The sequence below is a fragment of the Oncorhynchus gorbuscha genome, linkage group LG13 (assembly GCF_021184085.1).
Source record: "Oncorhynchus gorbuscha isolate QuinsamMale2020 ecotype Even-year linkage group LG13, OgorEven_v1.0, whole genome shotgun sequence".
NCBI classification, from domain to species: Eukaryota; Metazoa; Chordata; class Actinopteri; order Salmoniformes; family Salmonidae; genus Oncorhynchus; species Oncorhynchus gorbuscha.
In genome coordinates this window covers 74,757,065-74,784,015 of record NC_060185.1, presented here as the reverse complement: position 1 = coordinate 74,784,015, position 26,951 = coordinate 74,757,065, and the positions used below count along the sequence as shown (strand labels likewise).

The window sequence follows — 26,951 nt, the reverse complement described above, 5'->3', positions numbered from 1 at the left end:
GGCAGGGCAATTCTGATATTTTTTTCACTAATTTGTGTTTTGATAATTCAGCACTTTGTCAATCATTTGGCATAAGATAATACTTGGGCTGCATGTGTAAACGCAGCCAAAGTGATTCTTCTGAGATGTTGATTAAGAAGATTTGGCAGACAAAGTTCAGATGGCTTTACTGTTTCACACATGCCAACAATCTTCATGTGATCCACCCACGGGTATTTAGTTGAGGTTGTTCTGATTCATCAAATCTTCTTGGGGCAATATAAACTCAGCAAAAAAAGAAACATCCTCTCACTATCAACTACGTTTTATTTTCAGCAAATTTAACATGTGCAAATATTTGTATGAACATAGCAAGATTTAACAACTGAGACATAAACTGAACAAGTTCCACAGACATTTGACTAACAGATATGGAATAATGTGTCCCTGAACTAAGGGGGGGGGGGGGTCAAAATCAAAAGTATCAGTCAGTATCTGGTGTGGCTACCAGCTGCATTAAGTACTGCAGTGCATCTCCTCCTCATGGACTGCACCAGATTTGCCAGTTCTTGCTGTGAGATGTTACCCCACTCTTCCACCGAGGCACCTGCAAGTTCCCAGACATTTATGGAGGGAATGGCCCTAGCCCTCACCCTCCGATCCAACAGGTCCCAGTCGTGCTCAATGGGATTGAGATCCGGGCTCTTCGCTGGCCATGGCAGAACCCTGACATCCCTGTCTTGCAGGAAATCACGCACAGAACGAGCAGTATGACTCGTGGCATTGTCATGCTGGAGGGTCATTGTCAGGATGAACCTGCAGGAAGTGTATCACATGAGGGAGGAGGATGTCTTCCCTGTAAAGCACAGCGTTGAGATTGCCTGCAATGACAACAAGCTCAGTCCGATGATCCAAATCGATCCCGCTTCAGAGTACAGGCCTCGGTGTAACGCTCATTCCTTTGACGATAAACGCGAATCCGACCATCCCCCCTGGTGAGACAAAACCGTGACTTGCTAGTGAAGAGCCCTTTTTGCCAGTCCTGTCTGGTCCAGCGACGGTGGGGCTGTACCCATAGGTGACGTTGTTGCCGATGATGTCTGGTGAGGCCCTGACTTACAACAGGCCTACAAGCCCTCAGTCCAGCCTCTCTTAGCCTATTGCAGACCGTCTGAGCACTGATGGAGGGACTGTGCATTCCTGGTGTTTCTCAGGCAGTTGTTGTTTTCCATCCTGTACCTGTCCCGCAGGTGTGATGTTTGGATGTACCGATATTGTGCAGGTGTTGTTACATGTGGTCTGCCACTGCGATGATGATCAGCTGTCCGTGCTGTCTCCCTGTAGCACTGTCTTAGGCATCTCACAGTACGGACATTGCAATATATTGCCTTGGCCACATCTGCAGCCCTCATGTCCCCTTGCAGCATGCCTAAGGCACGTTCACACAGATGAGAAGGGATTGTGGAGCTTAGCAATTTTCCACTGAGGACAAGGTTGGAAAGGGTGTCTGGCATGTTAATTAAGGGAAATGTAATTAACAACAAAACTGCTGCGATGCTCTGTGGCCCTTCTGGGGGGATTCAAACCCTCACAACCGTGGGTTGTGTTCAATATGGCATATTTTAAGATGTTTTGCATTAGAAAGTATTTCTTATTGGTTCTTATGAGTCCAGGTAGTCTCTCCCTGTTTCAGCCTGCTCTTTTCAGATTGGTGCACAATGAACAAGACTCTGCTGCAAACAACTGTGCCATCTGAACGCCAGGACATTTCAATGTGGTATGTATAAATCCCTGTCATAATCAATCTAACAAACAAATGTGTTTGTGTGCATGTGCATTCATGTGTGTGTAAGGGTTTCCAATCGGAAAATGTGGTGCCGGACAACATGACCAGGAAGATTTTAATTTACCGGCCATTTGAGAAGCGCACCTGATGCGAGCGGATCCATATCTGACAGAGATGAAAATCTCTGTTAGAAACTTATAAAGAGGGGAAATGTAAACATGCAACAACTAGGAAGGGTTTCTAATATGATTAGGATTGTGCCTTTGGCTTCTGGACAATGAAAGAAAGTTGATATCAAAACCAATAGAACAGGAGAGAAATGGTTTAGCGTTGAGTCCAATACCGATGTAAATGGAAATACATTTGTAAAAATTAAATAGTTACTCCTGTCTATACAGAAATAAATAAAATCATTCAAAATACTTCCCAGAAAGCAAGACAGAGGAATTGAGGATATTAGCTTATTTAAAAAAAATAGTTGTGGATTGTTTCAAAATTAGGTTGATGCCAATTTGGGAAGCCCGCAATTTGGGCTGCACTTGTGGCAATAGGCCTAGCTGATTATTGAGTTGTGGCTGTCAGTGAAAAGCATCTCAAATATGTGTGAAGATAATGTGTCTTTAGTATAATTTAAAATGTTGAGACAAGAAGAAGGGTAGGTGTGGCAAAGATATAGGCGAGTCTCTCTCCAGAATGGCTCAGCTGTCTCCTGTCAATTCTTGGGCATTCATGGTTTCATTGTGTGAATTGTTTTCCCTTTGCTTTTTTTCTTTGATCAATTCCCCATTACATATGTCACCAGTAGTAAATGCATCGTTAATCACTGTCATTTGGTTACATTCATTTCTGTTAATGCATGTTTTAATTACAGCAATTTACACTTCTCATTCTCGGAGTGGAAATGTTGCTTGCAGAGTTCACACTTTTGGTTTATTTTATAGCCATCATTTTTTTCATTGTCCTTTTTTTTAGTTCTCCATGTGAGCAATGTTTTTTCTGTCCTGATAGAGAGCAAGCACCTGAGCACGCATATTTATATATATATTTTTTATTTCACCTTTATTTAACCAGGTAGGCTAGAACAAGTTCTCATTTACAACTGCGACCAGGCCAAGATAAAGCAAAGCAGTGCGACACAAACAACAACACAGAGTTGCACATGGAATAAACAAGCGTACAGTAAATACCACAATATAAAAAACAAAGTCTATATACAGTGTGTGCAAATGGTGTGAGGAGGTAAGGCAATAAATAGGCCATAGTAGCGAAATAATTACAATTTAGCAGATTAACACTGGAGTGATAAATGAGCAGATGATGATGTGCAAGTAGAGATACTGGTGTGCAAAAGAACAGAAAAGTAAATAAAAACAATATGGGGATGAGGTAGGTGGATTGGGGGGGCTATTTACAGATGGACTATGTACAGCTGCAGCGATCGGTTAGCTGCTCAGATAGCTGATGTTTAAAGTTAGTGAGTAAGTCTCCAGCTTCACCGATTTTTGCAATTCGTTTAAGACACTGGCAGCAGAGAACTGGAAGGAAAGGCGGCCAAAGGAGGTGTTGGCTTTGGGGATGACCAGTGAGATATACCTGCTGGAGCACATGCTACGGGTGGGTGTTGTTATCATGGCCAGTGAGCTGAGATAAGGCGGAGCTTGACCTAGCATTGACTTATAGATGACCTGGAGCCAGTGGGTCTGGCGACGAATATGTATCGAGGGCCAGCCGACTAGAGCATACAGGTCGCAGTGGTGGGTGGTATTAGGGTCTTTGGTAACAAAACGGATGGCACTGTGATAGACTGCATCCAGTTAGCTGAGTAGAATAGCTGAGTAGAATATCGGAAGTTATTTTGTAGTTTTACTAGGATAAGTTTGGTGGCGTGAGTGAAGGAGGCTTTGTTGCGAAATAGAAAACGTGTTCTAGATTTGATTTTGGATTAGCCAGACACCCAGGTATTTGTAGTTGTTCACATATTATAGGTCAGAACCGTTCGGGGTAGTGATGCTTGTCGGGCAGGTGGGTGCGGGCAGCGAACGGTTGAAAAGCATGCATTTGGTTTTACTAGCGTTTAAGAGCAGTTGGAGGCCACTGAAGGAGTGTTGTATGGCATTGAAGCTCGTTTGGAGGATAGAAAACACAGTGTCCAAAGAAGGGCCAGATGTATACAGAAGGGTGTCGTCTGCGTAGAGGTGGATCAGGGAATCACCCGCAGCAAGAGCGACATCATTGATATATACAGAGAAAAGAGTCGGTCTGAGAATTGAACCCTGTGGTACCCCCATAGAGACTGCCAGAGGTCCAGGCGAGGCAGTCATTTGAGAAACCAAGACTATTGAGTCTGCCGATAACAATACAGTGATTGACGGAGTCGAAAGCCTTGGCCAGGTTGATGAAGATGGCTGCACAGTACTGTTGGCGCAGTACTAGCAAGTGCAAGCTAGCTAGCTAAATTGACATAAATGTTTAATGCTTTTTGATCTGTCCCCAAATTAATGTAATTGGTTCAGAATTCGTTTTGCTATTTTAACTTGCGTGTCGTGATCTCGTTTGGTGTGGGGGGACAAAATACTTTCATGCACGATGGCACACGATGGCACACGATGGCACACGATGGCGCACGCATGCAGTCGGTTTGGCTTCCATGTTCTACTCATTTTAACTTCAATATGGTTGAGTAACCTTCAACTAATTCTGTACTTTCTGACATTTCCAATCAAAAGTATTTTATTTGTGATCTTTTCCAGGTGAGGGAAAAGGTAGTTTTTAGACTCCATTTGTCTTTTTGTGCCATCAAAAGATATTTGTCATGTTTTGTCTTATATTGTCTTGTCATTATGCTTTCCCTTCTGTTCGTTTCCCCCTGCTGGTCTTATTAGGTTCGTTCCCTTTTTCTATCCCTCTCTCTCTCCCTCCCTCTCTCTCCTCTCTCTATCGTTCCGTTCCTGCTCCCAGCTGTTCCTCATTCTCCTACTCACTCATTTAGTCTTTCCACACCTGTTCCCTATCTTGTCCTCTGATTAGAGTCCCTATTTCTCCCCTTGTTTTCCGTTTCTGTCCTGTCGGATCCTTGTATATTGTTCGCCGTGCTGTGTCTTTGTCTCGCCCTGTCGTGTCTTGTTTCCCTCAGATGCTGCGTGTGAGCAGGTGTCTGAGTCTGCTACGGTCGGTGCCTTCCCGAGGCAACCTACAGTTTATGGTCGAGTCTCCAGTCTGTCCTCGTCACTACGAGTGGAATTAGTTTTTTATGTTTTGTTTTCTGCTCCGATTTGTCTAGGAGTATTGCCTATTTCCTTTACTGGAATAAAGACTCTGTTTTCGCCAAGTCGCTTTTGGGTCCTCATTCACCTGCATAACAATATTTCCCTAGAATGTACGATTGTATTCTTGTCACCTGTCAAACTCTTGATTTATTGCGTGACTAGCCAACTAAGCCATTGTACATTCCACACAGATAGATCCCCTCTAACCAAAATCATCTTTATTTCTTTCTTTTTCTCTTTCTTTCTTATCTTGGTCTGAATCTTGGTCTGATTGTGATATGAATCTTTTTTTCAAAGGAGACCTGGCCAAGAGACAGAAGCATTCAATACACAAACAACAAAAAAGAAATACCATAAGTCCTAATGATCTGACAGCAGACACCAAAACTTAATCTGCTAAAACAAGTACATCTCAGTAGAAGGTATTTGCTAAACCATGACAGAGCACTCCAGTTCGCTGACAATTCAAATATCACAAATATAAAATTGGTAGCCATGCATATAAATTAATATTGGGATTGCGTTCATAACATTTAACATGAATGTTTCATGAATCTTTATGATTTGTTGCAGTTTCTTTCAAAACTAACTTGCTAGCACATTGATCCAGCACCAGGGTCATTTCTGAATGTCTGGAGAGAGGATATTAACATACAAATGCTGTTTATTGCAATATTAAAAGTGATTTGAATGTTAATATATTTTTAAAAATTCTATGATGCAATTGAAATTCTGAATGAAATTCAGTTGGACTGTTTTCTTGCATGTATGAATTTTATTAGATGTACTTGAATAACAAAAAAAGATAAATACAGAATTGGGTGTCCTTGAATAACAAGAGCTATGGAGAAACAGTAAATGAGTACGTACTTGTTTTTGTTTGATTGTTTGTTTTTACATGTAAAGATATAATTACAGTATGTCACAGCTTTTGTTCACTATGTCATTGTGTATGCAAACCCATTTTGAAAAACAGAATACCCCTTAATCATTTCAAATGTGGCTGTCAATTCAGTGTTAACATTGGTATTGGACACACAGTTAACAATCACATTTTCTCTGCTGGGCTGGGCCAGGGCCTGTGGATTTTGAGCATTAGCTTGAAAGTTTAATTACAAAGTCAAAAGGGGGCAGCATTATGCATTTCTGCATGATTCCTCTCAGCACGGCCCATGGATGTTCACCAGATCTCCTGCTATTGATCTCCGTATTACACACTACGAAGCTGTGTAGCTGTCAATCACAACACATTCGCAATACATCATAAACACTAAATTCACTCTGGGCCTTCAGTGTTAACAAGTTTGCATTGAATAGCCTTCATTTTTCAAAACAAGAAGAGTTTCAGAAGAAAGTTCTTTATTTCTGGCCATTTTGAGCCTGTAATCGAACCGACAAATGCTGATGCTCCAGATACTCAACTAGTCTGTTAAAGATAAGGCTGACTACTGCCCCCTTTGGAGGAATTGCGTGCCCATAGTAAACAGAAAAAAAATCTGTCCAAAATTGCTAATATATGCATATAATAATTATAGTTGAATAGAAAACACTCTAAAGCTTCTAAAACCGTTCAAATTATGTCTGTATGTAAAGCAGAACTCTCAGGGCAGCCATTCTCCCAAACTCTCTCTTGTCATTTTGAAAGTTGGGCCAACTTTGACGTCATCGCCCCCACCCTTCCCAACTAGCTACGGATCTGGGAACAATTTATATCTCTTCAGCGCGATGTCTCTTTTCAGTGGGGCCTGTCATTGTGAGAATCGCGAGATCCCTCCACTTTTGGCGGGCTGAAACCTTCGGGTCACACGAAAATACATGTACTTTCATGCGCGCGTCGGGTCCAGAGCTCTCTTTCTTCCAGTATTGACCAAACGATGTCGGTTTGTCTGTTCGAGCTAAGGATTGTTTTGCACGTTCAGAACATGCTAAAGCTTGATTCTGCACTTAGTTTGACCAGTTTCGTCGACATATAATATGTAATTTTGAAGTTTTGATGCGCATCCACTAGAATTTTGGCTGCATTTCAGACGGAATTTGTCGTGTTTGATAGCCGAAAGACACAGACTTGAAAACCAAACGCAGTTTTTGGTAAGTATGACTCCTTCCACGGCTTATGATCGAAGAACATCAAAGGTAAGGGAATATTTATGTGGTTATATTTGTGTTTCTGTGGAGTCCAACATAGAGGAGACATAATGCTAATGTATGAGCGCCGTCTCATATTATAGCCTAGTGAACGAATTCTGTAACGTTAAAATGAAATGTAACACAGCGGTTGCATTAAGAAGAAGTGTATCTTTCTATCTACAGTGCCTTGCGAAAGTATTCGGCCCCCTTGAACTTTGCGACCTTTTGCCACATTTCAGGCTTCAAACATAAAGATATAAAACTGTATTTTTTTGTGAAGAATCAACAACAAGTGGGACACAATCATGAAGTGGAACGACATTTATTGGATATTTCAAACTTTTTTAACAAATCAAAAACTGAAAAATTGGGCGTGCAAAATTATTCAGCCCCCTTAAGTTAATACTTTGTAGCGCCACCTTTTGCTGCGATTACAGATGTAAGTTGCTTGGGGTATGTCTCTATCAGTTTTGCACATCGAGAGACTGAAATTTTGTCGCAATCCTCCTTGCAAAACAGCTCGAGCTCAGTGAGGTTGGATGGAGAGCATTTGTGAACAGCAGTTTTTAGTTCTTTCCACAGATTCTTGATTGGATTCAGGTCTGGAGTTTGTCTTGGACATTCTAACACCTGGATATGTTTATTTTTGAACCATTCCATTGTAGATTTTGCTTTATGTTTTGGATCATTGTCTTGTTGGAAGACAAATCTCCATCCCAGTCTCAGGTCTTTTGCAGACTCAGGTTTTCTTCCAGAATGGTCCTGTATTTGGCTCCATCCATCTTCCCATCAATTTTAACCATCTTCCCTGTCCCTGCTGAAGAAAAGTAGGCCCAAACCATGATGCTGCCACCACCATGTTTGACAGTGGGGATGGTGTGTTCAGGGTGTTGCTTTTACGCCAAACATAACGTTTTGCATTGTTGCCAAAATTTCAATTTTGGTTTCATCTGACCAGAGCACCTTCTGCCACATGTTTGGTGTGTCTCCCAGGTGGCTTGTGGCAAACTTTAAACAACACTTTTTATGGATATCTTTAAGAAATGGCTTTCTTCTTGCCACTCTTCCATAAAGGCCAGATTTGTGCAATATACGACTGATTGTTGTCCTATGGACAGAGTCTCCCACCTCAGCTGTAGATCTCTGCAGTTCATCCAGAGTGATCATGGGCCTCTTGGCTGCATCTCTGATCAGTCTCCTCCTTGTATGGGCTGAAAGTTTAGAGGGATGGCCAGGTCTTGGTAGATTTGCAGTGGTCTGATACTCCTTCCATTTCAATATTATCGCTTGCACAGTGCTCCTTGTGATGTTTAAAGCTTGGGAAATCTTGTTGTATCCAAATCCGGCTTTAAACTTCTTCACAACAGTATCTCGGACCTGCCTGGTGTGTTCCTTGTTCTTCATGATGCTCTCTGCGCTTTTAACGGACCTCTGAGACTATTACAGTGCAGGTGCATTTATACGGAGACTTGATTACACACAGGTGGATTGTATTTATCATCATTAGTCATTTAGGTCAACATTGGATCATTCAGAGATCCTCACTGAACTTCTGGAGAGAGTTTGCTGCACTGAAAGTAAAGGGGCTGAATAATTTTGCACGCCCAATTTTTCAGTATTTGATTTGTTAAAAAAGTTTGAAATATCCAATAAATGTCGTTCCACTTCATGATTGTGTCCCCCTTTTTGTTGATTCTTCACAAAAAATACAGTTTTATATCTTTATGTTTGAAGCCTGAAATGTGGCAAAAGGTCGCAAAGTTCAAGGGGGCCGAATACTTTCGCAAGACACTGTATATGTAGAACATGTATATTTAGTCAAAGTTTATGATGTGTATTGCTTGTTATCTGTCGTTATCTGGTGGAGCTATCATCATTTCTCCGGACATTTGAGTAGCATTTTTTCAACATGGCCGTCATTGTAAACAGAGATTTATGGATATAAAATGCATATTATTGAAAAAAACATAAATGTACTGTGTAACATGTCCTATTACTGTCATCTGATGAAGATTTTCAAAAGGTTAGTGAATTATTTTTCTTTTAATCCTGCGTTTGTTGATTGCATTTTTTGGCTATTCAAATGAGCTGTGTCTTTGGTGGTGGTTTGACATAAATATGTGCTATGTTTTCACCGTAAAACATTTTAGAAATCTGACTGGCTGGCTGGATGAACAAGGTGTTTATCTTTCATTTGAGCTATTGGACTTGTTAATGTGTGGAGTTTAAATATTTCTAAGACTATTTTTGCATTTCATGCACCAGCTGAACGTGGGAGGGGTCGTTCCCAAAAGGGAACCCTACACCGTCAACAGGCTAAAGAAGGACAGTTTTATTGGTTCTTTAACCTGTTACTCCTAACCCCTACTTTTTCGAACATTCTATTAAAAATCGCGAAACATTTCAGCGCCCTGCTGCTCATGCCAGGAATATAGTATATACATATGATTAGTATGTGTGGATAGAAAACACTCAAACGTTTATAAAACTGGTTAAACGACGGCTGTGACTATAACAGAACGTGCGTTTCATCGAAAAGCGCAGGAAAATCTGATCACTGAAAATGGAAATATATATCCATCCGCCACTTCAACCCATTGATAAAGGCGAACCACAATAAATGGGGATGAGGTTGCAACAGCTTCCACACGATGTCAACAGTCTTGTCATTTGCCTAGGCTTTGTTTCTTGGTCAAACGAAGAAGAGACAAGCCATTTCTTCCGGTCTCCGACCGGATATTTTGGTTGAGATTTACCCGGACATTATTTCCAGACGCACAGCTCAAGAATATACATCGCCTCGTGATCAAATTGGTCACTTATTAACGTGTACTAATACCTAAAGTTGCATTACAAAAGTATTTTGAAGTGTTTTGTGAAAGTTTATCATCAACTTTTTTAATTTTAAAAAATGACGTTACAAGACGCTATTTTTTTCCGTTTATCACACAGTCTTCATAGATCGATATCTAGGCTATATATGGACTGATTTAATTGAAAAAAAGACCCAATAGTGATTATGGGACATCTAGGAGTGCCAACAAAGAAGATGGTCAAAGGTAATGAATGTTTTATATTTTATTTGTGCGGTTTGTGTAGCGACGACTATGCTAATTATTTTGTTTACGTCCCCTGCGAGTCTTTTGGGGTGTTACATGCTTTTAGATAATAGCTTCTCATGCTTTCGCCGAAAAGCATTTTAAAAATATGACTTGTTGCCTGGATTCACAACGAGTGTAGCTTTAATTCAATACCCTGCATGTGTATTTTAATGAACGTTTGAGTTTTAACTAGTACTATTAGCATTTAGCGTAGCGCATTTGCATTTCCAGATGTCTAGATGGGACGCCTGCGTGTCAGGTAGGAGCAAGAGGTTAATTATAACAACAGTTTTCAGCTGTGCTAACATAAATTCAAACGGGTTTTCTAATGATCAATTAGCCTTTTAAATGATAAACTTGGATTAGCTAACACAACGTGCCATTGGAACACAGGAGTGATGGTTGCTAATGGGCCTCTGTACGCCTATTTAGATATTCCATTTGAAATCAATCTGCCGTTTCCAGCTACAATAGTCATTTACAACATTAACAAATGTCTACACTGTATTTCTGATCAATTTGATGTTATTTTAATGCCAAAACATTTGCTTTTCTTTAAAAAGAAGGACATTTCTAAGTGACCCCAAACTTTTGCACGGTAGTATAGCTTTTACCTTAACATGCAATCACTGAAAAGTCCATCACACACACACATTGTTATGCAGGTGAATGAGGACCCAAAAGCGACTTGGCGAAAACAGAGTCTTTAATCCAGTAAAGTAACTTTACAATCAAAAGGCATAATTCTACTCGTAATGACGAGAACAGACTGGAGACTTGATCAAGAACTGCAGGTTGCCTCGGGAAGGCACTTGAACGTAGCAGACTCAGACACCTGCTCACCACGCAGCATCTGAGGGAAACACGACACGACAGGGCGATACATAGACACAGCACGGTGAACAATAGACAAGGATCCGACAGGGCAGGAACGGAAAACAAGGAGAGAAATAGGGACTCTAATCAGGGAAAAGGATCGGGAACAGGTGTGGGAAGACTAAATGATTGATTAGGGGAATAGGAACAGCTGGGAGCAGGAACGGAACGATAGAGAGAAGAGAGAGAGGAAGGGAGAGAGAAAAAGGGGAACGAACCTAAAAAGACCAGCAGGGGGAAAATGAACAGAGGGAAAAGCAAAATGACAAGACAATCTAAGACAAAACATGACACACATGCTAAATTTGTCACTCGCAACTTTGAACATTATCTTAATGTCGGATATAAGTCTGCAGGGTTCTTAAGACACTTGCTGACATGGGGACTTAGGCATGGCTTTCTTCAACTCAATAGCATTAGTAACTCATTATTAAATTGATCTAGATTGCTTTGTGACACTGAAAATGGGCATACTTAGTTCCAGCATTTGGATCATATTAATCTGCCTTGCCAGGACTCAAAAAGTTGTCCCAAGTCTCTAACCAGCTAGAAAAGTTGAACGAGGTCAAACACATCAGGATGGAGACACACTTAGAGATAAGGGAACAGGGGGGGTCGTTTGTCACCTCAGTCACCCTCCCAGCCCCAAACTCTTGGTCCAGCTCCAGAGAAGGAGTCCCATGTCACCACCAGCACCCTTATCAACCAAGCTGAGAAAGCAAAAGCACAGCCAGAAACAATAAAGACCAATTGACACCTACTGAAACATACCAGGCAACCATCAAATAAATAATAAATTAATTAAAAATCCTACAATGTGATGTTCTGGATTTTTTTCTTCTCATTTTGTCTGTCATAGTTGAAGTGCACCTATGATGAAAATTACAGGCCTCTCTCATCTTTTTAAGTGGGAGAACTTGCACAATTGGTGGCTGACTAAATACTTTTTTGCCCCACTGTAATTCACTCCAGGCATCAACAACTGTTTGAGAAGCATGCAGCCTCTCGCTGCGTGACGTGATATTCCACCCAAATGCTGTATGCCATAGGCCCTCCAACCCTGTTCCTGCAGCTACCCAGTGCTTAATTTGGGAAACCAAATGAAATCTGTTCGGGAACATCGATAGTAACATGTTTTCACAATTAAACATATTTCAGTAGACTGTTGACAGCCTCTCTGTCTGCGCTCTCGAGAAAGGAATGAAGGAGAGAAAGAGATGGAAATGCACGGATATTCTGTAGCTGAAGGTAATGCGTCAGCGTATTAATTATGAAAATATATCAAAAATGCCCTATTAGTAATTGTAGGCTAACTGTAAGCCACCCTGCACAATCAAGGAACAAACAGCATCGCCTAGGGCTGTATGTTATCTCCCAGACTCATGCTTTGAAAGTTTGGAGCGTAGCATAAGGTAACCAGTCCACCCTGCATGCATAATAATACAGTCCACACTCAACGGGGATTACTTTTTAATTTTGCAGTATAGGCTAGTCCAATGTATGTACCAAAGACATCTGTTTATTTTTTACATGAATTTTTTTATATGCGGTAGACTATTCGGCTATATATTGTATAACGGAACAATAATGATTTTAATTCTGAATTTTTGGGGGTCTTGGACTTATATATATAGGCAGGCCTATTCGTATGCTGAAGCTCTAATATGTGTATGGGCATTTTGAATTAATCATCACCGTAGAAAGCGCTGTCCATTTCGTTGTGTTTGAAACAACATCCACTCAGTCTCAACCTGTTGTTGAACTTGAGTGATCACAGTGAGGTGAGTTTTAAAAGCATGATACTGTTTTGATGATAAGTGTTTGAAGTGATTTTTGATTGCATTTCGCATTGATATTAGAGTGGTTAGAGTGGCAACAGAGTGGTTGAGTACTACCAGTGCATGTCCAGAGTGCATAAAAGGAGATTACCATGACTCATGACTGCAGGTCTGGCAGTAACACCGTCACCACAACAGCCCTATGCCCACACACGAAACAGGCTTAGAATAAGACTTAATCTCAGAAGAAGAGCTATTGTAGCCTGAACAGTGCACTTAATATGCTAACATTCAATGAAAGAATGAGAAGAGAATTAGAGTACAGCTTCTGCAACTCAAGCAAAGAGCCAACAGAGAAAAACAACAAGCATAAGCACACCAACTCAGGACCAAAGGAGCAACTTGAAGGAGGAACCCCAACTCAACCAGGAAGGACACACAGCCATCTTCTTCCTTTGTTCTCTTCTGTGCAGCCTGAACAATCAAGAAGCCACAACAGACAACAGGATCTCCATGTCTTCACTTCTCATCTTTCATTCTATTTCCTAACTCTCATTATGTTTGTAAATATTTTGATTAGTGTTATTAAATGTTGATTGTATGAAGAAACTGTGTTTGTCTTATTATTCTGGTAATGAACTATAATTGATTTTCAAATAATTAATACCTTCAGATAAGTCTATTACTACTTGTAGTCTTCTAGGGCAGGGTTTCCCAACAACACTAACATTAACGGGGGGGGGGGGGGACTGGTTTCGCGAAACCCTGTTATAGAGTTATTACTCAAATAAGTCAGGTCTTCTTACAATACTATTTTTTTCAGTAACTGAACTGGTGTCCCATTAATAATGTCATAGTGTACACACAACCTTACACTATTACATTACTATGTCTGTCCCTCTGTTTTATGTCATATGTAACGGATGTGAAACGGCTAGCTTAGTTAGCGGTGCACGCTAAATAGCATTTCAATCGGTGACGTCACTTGCTCTAAGACCTTGAAGTAGTGGTTCCCCTTGCTCTGCAAGGGCTGCGGCTTTTGTGGAGCGATGGGTAACGATGCTAAAGTTATACTGTTACACATAGGTGTTCCCGCCTTGAAAATCACTCATTACAAAGATAAACAAAGACTATGAGCCTTACCTCCTGTTTCACGCTGTTGGTATAAACAGCTAAAACAAAAAACATTTGGTTGGCTTTCAGTTATAGCTTTTACTCCACAGCAGCAGGAGGTGATTGAGCTTGATGCACAGGGGCAGCTTGTACATGACCCAAAGCCTGTCTGATCTCACGTGGTATGAGACTGTAATCCATCATCAGGAAGACAAAAGGCTATTGTAAAGGACTAAAAAAATCAACTCCAAAATCTCCCAAAATCAGAAATTGTGGACGGCTGGGCATGGGGCTAGCAACGCCATCCCATAAAACCCTTGTGCTACAGAAACAGCAAAAAGTGACAATTCTACAACTGGATGTGAAGATCTTCCAGAGTCCCAGTCTTGTCTGACCGCCATCAGTAAAAGCCTATGGGGGAACTGGTAACATTAAGATGGGAGCACTGAACACAAAAGAAAAACTGTTCGTTGGCTTATGGAATGTTCAAACAATGTTTGAGTCCAGAAAGCTGGTACAGGTTACCAGCAAAATGAGGAGATACGAGCTATAGATCCTGGAGGTGAATGAAGCCAGGTGGAATAGCCAGGAGGATAGACAACATAGTGAAGGTGTCACCATCATCCTACAGAATGGTGTACAGAAAACTCTGATGGAATGGAAACCAATCAGCAGCAGAATGACAAAAGCCAGACTCAATGGACAACATACCAAACTAACAATAATCCAATGTTATGCTCCCACAAACAATGCCAAAGATGAATAAAAATATCTGTTCTATAACACCCTCTAATCTGGAGTAGAGAAGACGCCTGATCAAGACCTGCTCCTCGTCATTGTAGACCTGAATGCAGAGGTTGGTACCAAGAACACCAACTACGAGAGAACAATGGGGAAGCATGTCTGTGAAGAGAGGTTTGACAACAGTGAGATACTGTTAACATTCTGCGTCACAAATAACCTGGTGATAGGTGGCAGCCTGTTTCCCCACAAGAATATCCACAAGCTAAAATGTGTACTCTCCTAATGGAAGAGACAAGAACCAGCTTGACTACCTGATGATCAACACCAAGTGTAGAAGCTCGCATGAAGGGGGGCAGATGTCGCTAGTGATGTCCTCTATGGAAGGCTGAGGCAGTTGGGAGACCTGAGCCAACTCCTTGTGCTTACCATGGGGAGAAGCGTGGTACTGGTCAGGCATCGTGTTATGTGGTGGAGAGCACGGTGTCTCCAGTGCGTGTTCACAGCCCGGTGTGCTACATCCCAGCTCCCCGCATCTGCTGGGCAAGGGTCAGCATCCAGCCAGGAAGGATGGTGCCGGCTCAGCGCGCCTGGTCTCCAGTGCGTCTCTTGGGCCCAGGATATCCGGCTCTGCGCACTGTGTCTCTGGTGTGTCTGCACAGCCCAGTGCATCCTGTGCCAGCGCCCTGCATTTGCAGGGCAAAGATTACTATCCAGCCAGGACAGGTTGTGCAGGCTCTACGCTCGAGACCTCCACTGTGCCTCCACAGCCCAGTGTATCCGGTGCCTCCGCCAAGAACCAAGCCTCCAGTATGTCTCTGATGACCATGGCAAGAAGCCTCCAGTGATGATCCAAGGCAAGAAGCCTCCAGTGATGATCCATGGCAAGAAGCCTCCAGTGATGATCCATGGCAAGAAGCCTCCAGTGATGATCCATGGCACGAAGCCTCCAGTGATGATCCATGGCACGAAGCCTCCAGTGATGATCCATGGCACGAAGCCTCCAGTGAGGAGTCATGGCACGAAGCCTCTAACGACGGCCTCCAGTCCGGAGCCTCCAGCGACGGTCTCCAGTCCAGGGCCAGTAACGAGGGTCCACAGTCCTGGGCCAGCAACAAAGGTCCTTAGTCCTGGGCCCGCAACGAAGGTCCCCAGTACGGGGTTGGCGACGAGGGTCCCCAGTCCGGGGCCTGCAATGAAGGTCCCCAGTATGGGGTCGGCAACGAGGGTCCCCGCACCAGAGGCGCCACCAAAGTGGGGTGAGCCAGAGGTGGAGCTGGGTCTACGTCCCGCACCAGAGCTGCCACTGCGGATAGATGCCCACCAGGACCCTCCCCTATAGGTTCAGGTTTTGCGGCCAGAGTCCGCACCTTTGGGGGGAATGTACTGTCACGCCCTGACCGTAGAGATACTTTTTATGTCTCTATTTGGTTTGGTCAGGGTGTGATTTGGGTGGGCATTCTATGTTTTGTTTTCTATGTTTTTGTATTTATATGTTTTGGCCGGGTATGGTTCTCAATCAGGGACAGCTGTCTATCGTTGTCTCTGATTGGGAATCATACTTAGGCATCCTTTTTCCCTTCTGTCATTGTGGGAAGTTGTCTTTGTTAGGGTCACTATAGCCTGTGTAAGCTTCACGGTTGTTTTTGTTATTTCTTGTTTTGTTGGCGACATTTTTACAAATAAAATAAAATGTATGCTCACCACGTGTCAAAACGCCTGGAGTGGTGTGTGCGGAGTCAAATGCAGAGAGCAGAGAATACTGGGGAAATCGACTTTATTAGGTTTTCAAAGCGAATGCCCAAAACAACAGGCAAAATACGACACAAAATTGTCCAACCTAACACAGGGCACAAACAGACAGGAACACAACGCGCACAATCTGACTAACAGAAAAACAAGCCCGCACAAAAACAGGCGGGCCTAACAGGCTTAAATAGACTGAATCAACAACTAAAATAAGAGACAGGTGCAACAATAAGACCAAACAAACAGAAAAGGAAAAGGGGATCGGTGGCAGTTAGTAGACCGGCGACGACGAGCGCCGAGCGCTGCCCGGTAAGGAAGGGACGCCACCTTCGGTGGGAGTCGTGACACCACGCTGCACCTTGGTCTTCCTTGAACGACGGCCGTGACACTTCTATTCATAAAGATTGAATGGTTAATGGTCTGAATAAATAACTGCTATAGCCATCACGTGTTCACTCTACTTTCAAACTACCCGTTCTATTGTTCTATTGACTGCTCTATTTAACATTCGGCAAAAAAAGAGCTTGAGTCCCTCTTCGAATAGTTTATTGGTATAAGAAACATTACAAAATTGATGTCTAGTCTAGCTTTTCCTGCATGGGTCTCCATGCATTTTTTAAGGAGAGGCCAGAGGAGCACAGGTGCGTGGGTATTGCGCAAGAGATATAGACTACAAGTTAGAAGCTTATTATTCACAACCCATCATTAATTAGCTAAATATACACTATTGTTCAAAAGTTTGGAGTCACTTAGAAATGTCCTTGTTTTCCATGAAAACATACATGAAATGAGTTGCAAAATGAATAGGAAATATAGTCAAGATGTTGACAAGGTAATAAATAATGATTTTTAATTTAAATAATAGTGTCCTTCAAACTTTGCATTCGTCAAAGAATCCTCCATTTGCAGCAATTACAGCCTTGCAGAACTGAAGAGATTTCACCCCATGCTTCCTGAAGCATCTCCCACAAGTAGGATTGGCTTGACGGTCAAGCTGCTCCCACAACAGCTCAATAGGGTTGAGTGTGGTGGCCACTCCTTTGTCCATTGTCTGTGTTCTTTTGCCCATCTTAATCTATTTTTTATTGGCCAGTCTGAGATATGTTTTTTTCTTTGCAACTGTGCCTAGAAGGCCAGCATCCCGGAGGCGCCTCTTCACTGTTGACGTTGAGACTGGTGTTTTGCGGGTACTATTTAATGAAGCTGCCAGTTGAGGACTTGTGAGGCGTCTGTTTCTCAAACTAGACACTAATATACTTGTCTTCTTGCTCAGAACAAGAATAGACTGATGAGTTTCTGAAATAAGTTCTTTGTTTCTGATCATTTTGCACCTGTAATTGAACCCACAAACGCTGATGCTCCAGATACTCAACTAGTCTAACGAAGGTCCGTTTTATTGCTTCTTTAATCAGAACAACAGTTTTCAGCTGTGCTAACATAATTGCAAATGGGTTTTCTAGTGATCAATTAGCCTTTTAAAATTATAAACTTGGATTAGCTAACACAATGTGGCATTGGAACACAGGAGTGATGGTTGCTGAAAATGGGCCTCTGTACGCCTATTGTCACGCTCTGATCTTAGAGATCCTTTTTATGTCTCTATTTTGGTTTGGTCAGGGCGTGAGTTTGGGTGGGGATTCTGTTTTCTATTTCTGTGTGTTTGGCCGGGTGTGGTTCTCAATCAGAGGCAGCTGTCTTTCGTTGTCTCTGATTGAGAACCATACTTAGGTAGCCTTTTCCCACCTGTGTTTTGTGGGTAGTTATTTTCTGTTTTGTGTGTCGGCACCAGACAGAACTGTTTCGTTTGTTCCGCTTTGTTATTTTTTGTTCTAGTGTTCAGTTTTATTAAAAATCATCAACATGTACCACGCTGCACCTTGGTCCTCTTCTTCAAACAGCCGTTACACCTATGCAGACATTCCATTAAAAATCTGCCTTTTCCAGCGACAAAAGTCATTTACAACATTAACAATATCTACACTGTATGTCTGATCAATTTGATGTTATTTTAATGTACTTTTTTCTTTCTTCAAAAACAAGGACATTTCTAAGAGAACCCAAACTTCTGAACAGCAGTGTAAGTCTAATACTACATTGAATGTCTTACCTGAAAGAGGTAGGCTAGGACATCTATATATCAATCTAGAACAGGATTATCTATTTTGATGGAGAGAGAAAGACTGCAATAGAATGCTCGCATGTGCACTGATTTAAAGCAACGATATTCGAGTGATAGACTGTTTCAAAACTCTGCAGCTGCAATAAAAAGTATACAGGTATATATACTTGCAATGAAAAAACAAGGTGACCTCCGAAAGCCAGATGGAGATGGGTAAATTAGATTTATATTACTGTAGCTTAAGCTATGCTGCAGCAAATATAGGCCTACCTGTCACAAGTAACTGGAAGGTTGCAAGTTCAAACCCCCGAGCTGACAAGGTACAAATCTGTCGTTCTGCCCCTGAACAGGCAGTTAACCCACTGTTCCTAGGCCGTCATTGAAAATAAGAATTTGTTCTTAACTGACTTGCCTAGTTAAATAAAGGAAAAAAAATATATGTATATTATTGTGAACTGCGCTCCATACTGAGATATGCTGTCTGTCCCCACCCTGAGCGTTGATTCATCATGCAGAAGCCATAGTCATTTAATTTAACAGTAATTTAACTGTTCCATTTCAGTCCATGCTGTCCATATGTCACGACTTCTGCCGAAGTCATTGCCTCTCCTTGTTTGGGCGGTGCTCGGCGTTCGACGTCACCGGTCTTCTTGATCATTGATCCATTTTTCATTGGTTTTGTGTTTTCTTCCTGCACTCCTGGTTTCATTCCCATTCATTCCCTGTTGTGTATTTAACCCTCACTTTCCCCTCATGTCTTTGTCAGAGATTGTTTTATTGTCATTGTTGTTTATTTGTTGTGTTGGTGCGCGACGGGTCCTCGTACCCATGTTTGTTCATGTCTGTACTTTTAGTGTTATGGAGCATGTTCCGTGGACATTTATTAAAATACTCCATTTACACTCCATTTTGACTCTCCTGCGCCTGACTTCCCTGCCACCTATACACACGGAGCTGACACCATATGAATAATTAATTATAACTTACCGGTTTCCTACAGTTATTTATCCGGAGAAAAGGGCGTGGTTTTAAAAGTCAACAGAACTGACCTTCTCTACACTGACGATATTAATGTTATTTGTTCAATGATTTATTCTGCCTATTGCTTGAACATATAATACTTTTTTTTAAAGAACTGACCGTCTCACAGTCCTACAAAACATTTATCCTGGTGGGGCATTCCCCTCGGACCACTCCCCTTACCACCGCTGCAAAAAAATGTATCTTAGGGAATCACTGACTTCAGTATATTACTTACCATATACTGACATAGAGCCAGGATACAAGCCATTCTAAACAATGGCCAAATTTATAGTTAGGCTATTCATATTTGCCTACCTAGTAACATTTGCTGACACATTTCTACTTTGCTTCCGATTGATTGTGACACTTAATTATGTCTTGCAGGCACAACTACTGGCTTTTTGCCATCCTCTCGCTCTTACATCTGGTGTTCATGCATTTGGAGGGCAGTAAAATCCATGTGTGTATCATGTTCACAGTTTTCTCCTCTGCATGTAACACAATCCGTTTGTCCTCTTGGACAGACAGAGGAGACTTCGGACTTGATGCTATGCTTATCACATGGATCACCAACTTTTTAACTAATATCTCTTAGCAGGTACAAGTTGGCAACACACTCTCTGAGGTGCGCACTACTTCAGTTGGAACCCCACAGGGAAGTGTTCTTTCACCAATACTATACATACTGTATACTACTGCCGGAGCCAGTTCCCAGGGCGCCACCTGATCAAATATGCTGACGATACTGCTTTGGTCATTCTTCCCGAAGTGGATGAGACGGAGCATGGACCAGCCCTAAAGGATTTTACTGTCTGATGTGAGTCATCCCATCTAATATTAAATACATCAAAAGCTAAGGACAAGGTGATTGACTTTCGAAGGAACATTACTATGCACACACCATCACTGATAAAATGTGAGCCCATTGAAATAGTGGAGGAATACAATGTCGTGTCTTTGGCATCATTAAACTGAAGACTTATTTGTCAAATAACTCTAATTAGTATTACGCGATCAAACTGACTAATCATGTAACTGTAATTAACTAGGAAGTCGGGGCACCAAGGAAAATATTCAGAATAGAAAGTTATAATTTTCCTGATATAACTTTTCAGATATTTTAATATCTGATCAAATTAGCCTTCTGATGAATGACTTATTCTTTATTTTCCCTAACGTTAGTCTCATTCCAAACGTCGTAAATTGTTGGGTATCTGCACGAAACCAGTCTTCACTATGAGTCATCCATACATCAATTGTCTTAAATCCTTTATTTACTAACTAAGTAATTCACAGAAATGCATAAACAAACAGTAGATAGTTACAAGGAAATGATAGCGGATATGCTTTAGTGGGCTAAACCGGCATCGCGGCTTGGTGTACAAAAAGGAAAGTGGGGGTCAACTGCGATGATACACCATGAGAAACATGGTCTGGTGAAAACCCGGGTGGGGGTTTTATTCAAAAGAGTAGAAAAGGGCCTGTCCCAGGATGCCCGACCATAACTGTGCTCATGTGCGGTCCTCTGATTTAGTTAAACTCCAAAGGGAATTGGAGTTTCCTTCATTAAACAGTCCAAAATCACATTTCACAATAACACAAACAGTATCATCCTCAATCATTAATCTTATACAACAATTAGATGTAAGCCTCATATATGAGTCTATTATATAAACAGCGTTATGGTAATGTGGCTGTATTGTCTCCCATGAGTTTCACAAAATTGTACCAAACGGACCAGTTCGTAGCTGGATTCTTCACCGATCTTCTATACCTTCTCCAGAACATAAATGTTGTTCGGTTCTCCAGTTTATGTGAGGTGGAAGAAATTCCTTTGTACTCTCTATGAAACTTTACTCTCTCTCTATACTGTGGCCATGAGGAGATAATCTCCTCCAGGAATTTACAACCTCTCTCTGACCACAGCAGTCTGGGTGTAGGAGACGGGGGGTAGGGGGATGGTGCATAGAAAAGGGTTGGTGCAGAGGGATTGGTGCTCGGTGTACCCAAAGAGGGCAACGTCATGACAACAAATACCATGGGCTAGTCATTGACAACAAGCTGTCCTGGGATCAGTGTACTGACGCTATTTTTAAGATAGGCCAACAGAGAATGTATTTCCTATGGAAACTGCACTTTTTTTAATGCTGATCTAACCATCATGGTTCTATTTTATAAATCTTTCATTGAGAGCATTCTGTCCTACTGCTTGACCTGCTGGTTTGAGAATTTCAAGGTTGCAGAGAAAAATAGGTTGGGCAAGTTGGTCAGGACTTGCAGACAAATCATGGGGCAGCAACAGCAAGAACTTTCGAATAAAGTCGAATAAAATAGCGGTTGACTCTTCCCATCTACTCCACCCTGAATTTCAGTATCTTCCTTCTGGCTACCTATGGTTAAAAACAATACTGCCATGTACTTTTATTCAACAAAATGTTGGACTAATTGCACTTAGCACTTGCACTATGAAACTGCACTTACCCTGCCTATTTGTTTGTAAATATCCTTTGCTATTTATTTTACATTTTTGATGTGATATGTTTTATGACTGCTGCAAGATCAACAAATTGGATGCAGTCTATTACAGTGCCATCCGTTTTGTCACCAAATCCCCATATACCCACCACTGCAACCACTGCAACCTGTATGCTCTCGTTGGCTGGCCCTCGCTTCATACTCGTCGCCAAACCCACTGGCTCCAGGTCATCTACAAGTCTTTGCGAGGTAAAGCCCCGCATTATCTCTGTTCACCATAGCAGCACGCGCTCCAGCAGGTATATTTCACTGGTCACCCCCGAAAGGCGTGTGGCCGCCTTTCCTTCCAGTTCTCTACTGCCAATGACTGGAACGAACTGCAAAAATCGCTGAAGCTGGAGACTCTTATCTCCCTCACCAACTTCAAGCACCAGCTGTCAGAGCAGCTCACAGATCATTGCACCTGTGCATAGCCCATCTGTAAATAGCCCATCCAACTACCTCATCCCCATACTGTATTAATTTATTTAGCCCCTTTGCACCCCAGAATCTCTACTTGGACATTCATCTTCTGCACATCTATCACTCCAGTGTTTAATTTCTGTATCGTAATTACCTCGCCACTATGGCCTATTTTACTGCCTTACCTCCCTTATTGTCACAGTCATCATAAAGGAGACCAAGGCGAGCTTGGTAGGTGAACATAACTCTTTAATAAAAGAGAGAACACTGAACAGAACTCAACGAAACAACAAACCGAACCGTGAAGCAATATGGCTAGTGCAGAACAGGCAACTAAACATAGAATATAACCCACAAAACCAACATGGAAAATGGCAACCTAAATAGGATCCCCAATCAGAGAGAACGACAAACAGCAGCCTCTGATTGGGAACCAATTCAGGCCACCATAGACCTATATATACCTAGACAAACCAAAATCCCATAGATGTACAAAAAACCCTAGACAAGGAAAACACACATACCACCCTCATCACACCTTGACCTAACCAAAATAATAATAAAGAAAACTAAGATAACTAAGGTCAGGTTGTGACACTTATCTTACCTCATTTGCACACACTGTATATATATATTCCTACTGTATTATTGACTGTATGTTTGTTTATTCCATGTGCAACTCTGGGTTGCTGTATGTGTTGAACTGCTTTGCTTCATCTTGGCCAGGTTGCAGTTCTCAACTAGCCTACCCGGTTAAATAAAGGTGAAATATATATATATATTTTTAATGTAATAATCCTGAACTTTCCTTGATGGAAAAATTTACATCTGATGCACCGCCACACTTCATGATCAAATATCCAAATATCAAAGTCTGGAGAGCAAGGATCAAAGTGAGCAGTCAGAATACAATTACTTATAATAAATGAGTCAATAAATCAGGGGTGTCAAACTCAATTCGTGGAGGGCCGTGTGTCTGCTGGTCCAGGAGGGCCGTGTGTCTGCTGGTCCAGGAGGGCCGTGTGTCTGCTGGTCCAGGAGGGGCGTGTGTCTGCTGGTCCAGGAGGGCCGTGTGTCTGCTGGTCCAGGAGGGCCGTGTGTCTGCTGGTCCAGGAGGGCCGTGTGTCTGCTGGTCCAGGAGGGCCGTGTGTCTGCTGGTCCAGGAGGGCCGTGTGTCTGCTGGTCCAGGAGGGCCGTGTGTCTGCTGGTCCAGGAGGGCCGTGTGTCTGCTGGTCCAGGAGGGCCGTGTGTCTGCTGGTCCAGGAGGGCCGTGTGTCTGCTGGTCCAGGAGGGCCGTGTGTCTGCTGGTCCAGGAGGGCCGTGTGTCTGCTGGTCCAGGAGGGCCGTGTGTCTGCTGGTCCAGGAGGGCCGTGTGTCTGCTGGTCCAGGAGGGCCGTGTGTCTGCTGGTCCAGGAGGGCCGTGTGTCTGCTGGTCCAGGAGGGCCGTGTGTCTGCTGGTCCAGGAGGGCCGTGTGTCTGCTGGTCCAGGAGGGCCGTGTGTCTGCTGGTCCAGGAGGGCCGTGTGTCTGCTGGTCCAGGAGGGCCGTGTGTCTGCTGGTCCAGGAGGGCCGTGTGTCTGCTGGTCCTGGAGGGCCGTGTGTCTGCTGGTCCTGGAGGGCCGTGTGTCTGCTGGTCCTGGAGGGCCGTGTGTCTGCTGGTCCTGGAGGGCCGTGTGTCTGCTGGTTTTTGTTATTTCAATTCTATCGGAGTCTTGTTAAGACCTAGACAACCAGGTTATGGGAGTTCCCAACTAATCAGTGACCTTAATTGATCAATCAACCACAAAGGAGTTGTAAAATCCCCAGACACTCGGCCCTCCAGGACTGGAGTTTGACACATAAATTAATAAACTGACGACTCACCACAGTTCTCCTCGTCCGCTTCATTTCCACAGTCATCGATACCATTGCAGTGCATGAGCTGGGGCAGGCACATGCTCAGGTTGCCACAAGGGAAATATCCTAGGGGGCAGTTTGTCTTCTCCTCCGAGACGTTGAATGAAGTTCCTGCTGAAAATTCAAGAGCCATGTTTCAATTTCAAAGTCGGTGTTTCTCATTGATTGGGGAATGGGGAAACATATTATAAGTGGGGAATGGGAACACATATTATAAGTGGGGAATGGAAACACATTATAAGTGGAGAATGGGAACACATATTATAAGTGGGGAATGGGAGGGAACACATATTATAAGTGGGGAATGGGAGGGAACACATATTATAAGTGGGGAATGGGAACACATTATAAGTGGGGAATGGGAAACACATATTATAAGTGGGGAATGGGAACACATAAGTGGGGAATGGGAACACATAAGTGGGGAATGGGAACACATATTATAAGTAGGGAATGGGAACACATGTTATAAGTGGGGAATGGGAGGGAACACATATTATAAGTGGGGAATGGGAACACATATTATAAGTGGGGAATGGGAGGGAACACATATTATAAGTGGGGAATGGGAAGGAACACATATTATAAGTGGGGAATGGGAAACACATATTATAAGTGGGGAATGGGAACACATATTATAAGTGTGGAATGGGAACACATTATAAGTGGGGAATGGGAAACACATATTATAAGTAGGGAATGGGAACACATGTTATAAGTGGGGAATGGGAGGGAACACATATTATAAGTGGGGAATGGGAACACATATTATAAGTGGGGAATGGGAGGGAACACATATTATAAGTGGGGAATGGGAAACACATATTATAAGTGTGGAATGGGAACACATATCATAAGTGTGGAATGGGAACACATATTATAAGTGTGGAATGGGAACACATATTATAAGTGTGGAATGGGAACACATATCATAAGTGTGGAATGGGACCACATATTATAAGTGTGGAATGGGAACACATATTATAAGTGTGGAATGGGACCACATATTATAAGTGTGGAATGGGAACACATATCATAAGTGTGGAATGGGACCACATATTATAAGTGTGGAATGGGAACACATATCATAAGTGTGGAATGGGACCACATATTATAAGTGTGGAATGGGAACACATATCATAAGTGTGGAATGGGACCACATATTATAAGTGTGGAATGGGAACACATATTATAAGTGTGGAATGGGAACACATATTATAAGTGTGGAATGGGACCACATATTATAAGTGTGGAATGGGAACACATATTATAAGTGTGGAATGGGACCACATATTATAAGTGTGGAATGGGAACACATATCATAAGTGTGGAATGGGACCACATATTATAAGTGTGGAATGGGAACACATATTATAAGTGTGGAATGGGAACACATATCATAAGTGTGGAATGGGACCACATATCATAAGTGTGGAATGGGACCACATATTATAAGTGTGGAATGGGAACACATATCATAAGTGTGGAATGGGAACACATATCATAAGTGTGGAATGGGACCACATATTATAAGTGTGGAATGGGAACACATATTATAAGTGTGGAATGGGAACACATATCATAAGTGTGGAATGGGAACACATATCATAAGTGTGGAATGGGACCACATATTATAAGTGTGGAATGGGAACACATATCATAAGTGTGGAATGGGAACACATGTTATAAGTGTGGAATGGGAACACATATTATAAGTGTGGAATGGGAACACATATCATAAGTGTGGAATGGGAACACATATCATAAGTGTGGAATGGGAACACATGTTATAAGTGTGGAATGGGAACACATATCATAAGTGTGGAATGGGAACACATATCATAAGTGTGGAATGGGACCACATATTATAAGTGTGGAATGGGAACACATATCATAAGTGTGGAATGGGACCACATATTATAAGTGTGGAATGGGAACACATATTATAAGTGTGGAATGGGAACACATATTATAAGTGTGGAATGGGAACACATGTTATAAGTGTGGAATGGGAACACATATCATAAGTGTGGAATGGGAACACATATTATAAGTGTGGAATGGGAACACATGTTATAAGTGTGGAATGGGAACACATATTATAAGTGTGGAATGGGAACACATATTATAAGTGTGGAATGGGAACACATATTATAAGTGTGGAATGGGAACACATATCATAAGTGTGGAATGGGACCACATTATAACACCACATAAAATTAAAGGGCGGTTGCTAATTTTAAAGTTTGTGTATTTCCTGAGTGGAAACATAATATTATAAGAGCCCTCTAAAAATGATGAAAGTAAACATCTTTCAGTATCGTCCACCCAAGGGGAGCTAGCTCATCAGTCAGTAGGCTCTGGATGGGTTTGTCGAAAACACTTGAGCATTTTCCTATCAATGTTTCATTTAGCAGTCAATTCTGAAAATGTATGAAATACAAAATATTAACAGGGCTCC

General features: G+C 42.2%; 1 protein-coding gene across 1 annotated transcript in view; it reads right to left on the bottom strand.

Moving 5' to 3' along the window:
- Nucleotides 1-26,951, bottom strand: part of LOC123993516 (relaxin receptor 1-like) — a 96,168-nt gene that overhangs the window by 58,506 nt on the left and 10,711 nt on the right. The window contains exon 2 of the mRNA XM_046295731.1: nt 24,458-24,604. Coding sequence (XP_046151687.1) covers nt 24,458-24,604 — 147 coding nt within the window. The remainder of the gene's footprint in view (nt 1-24,457; nt 24,605-26,951) is intronic.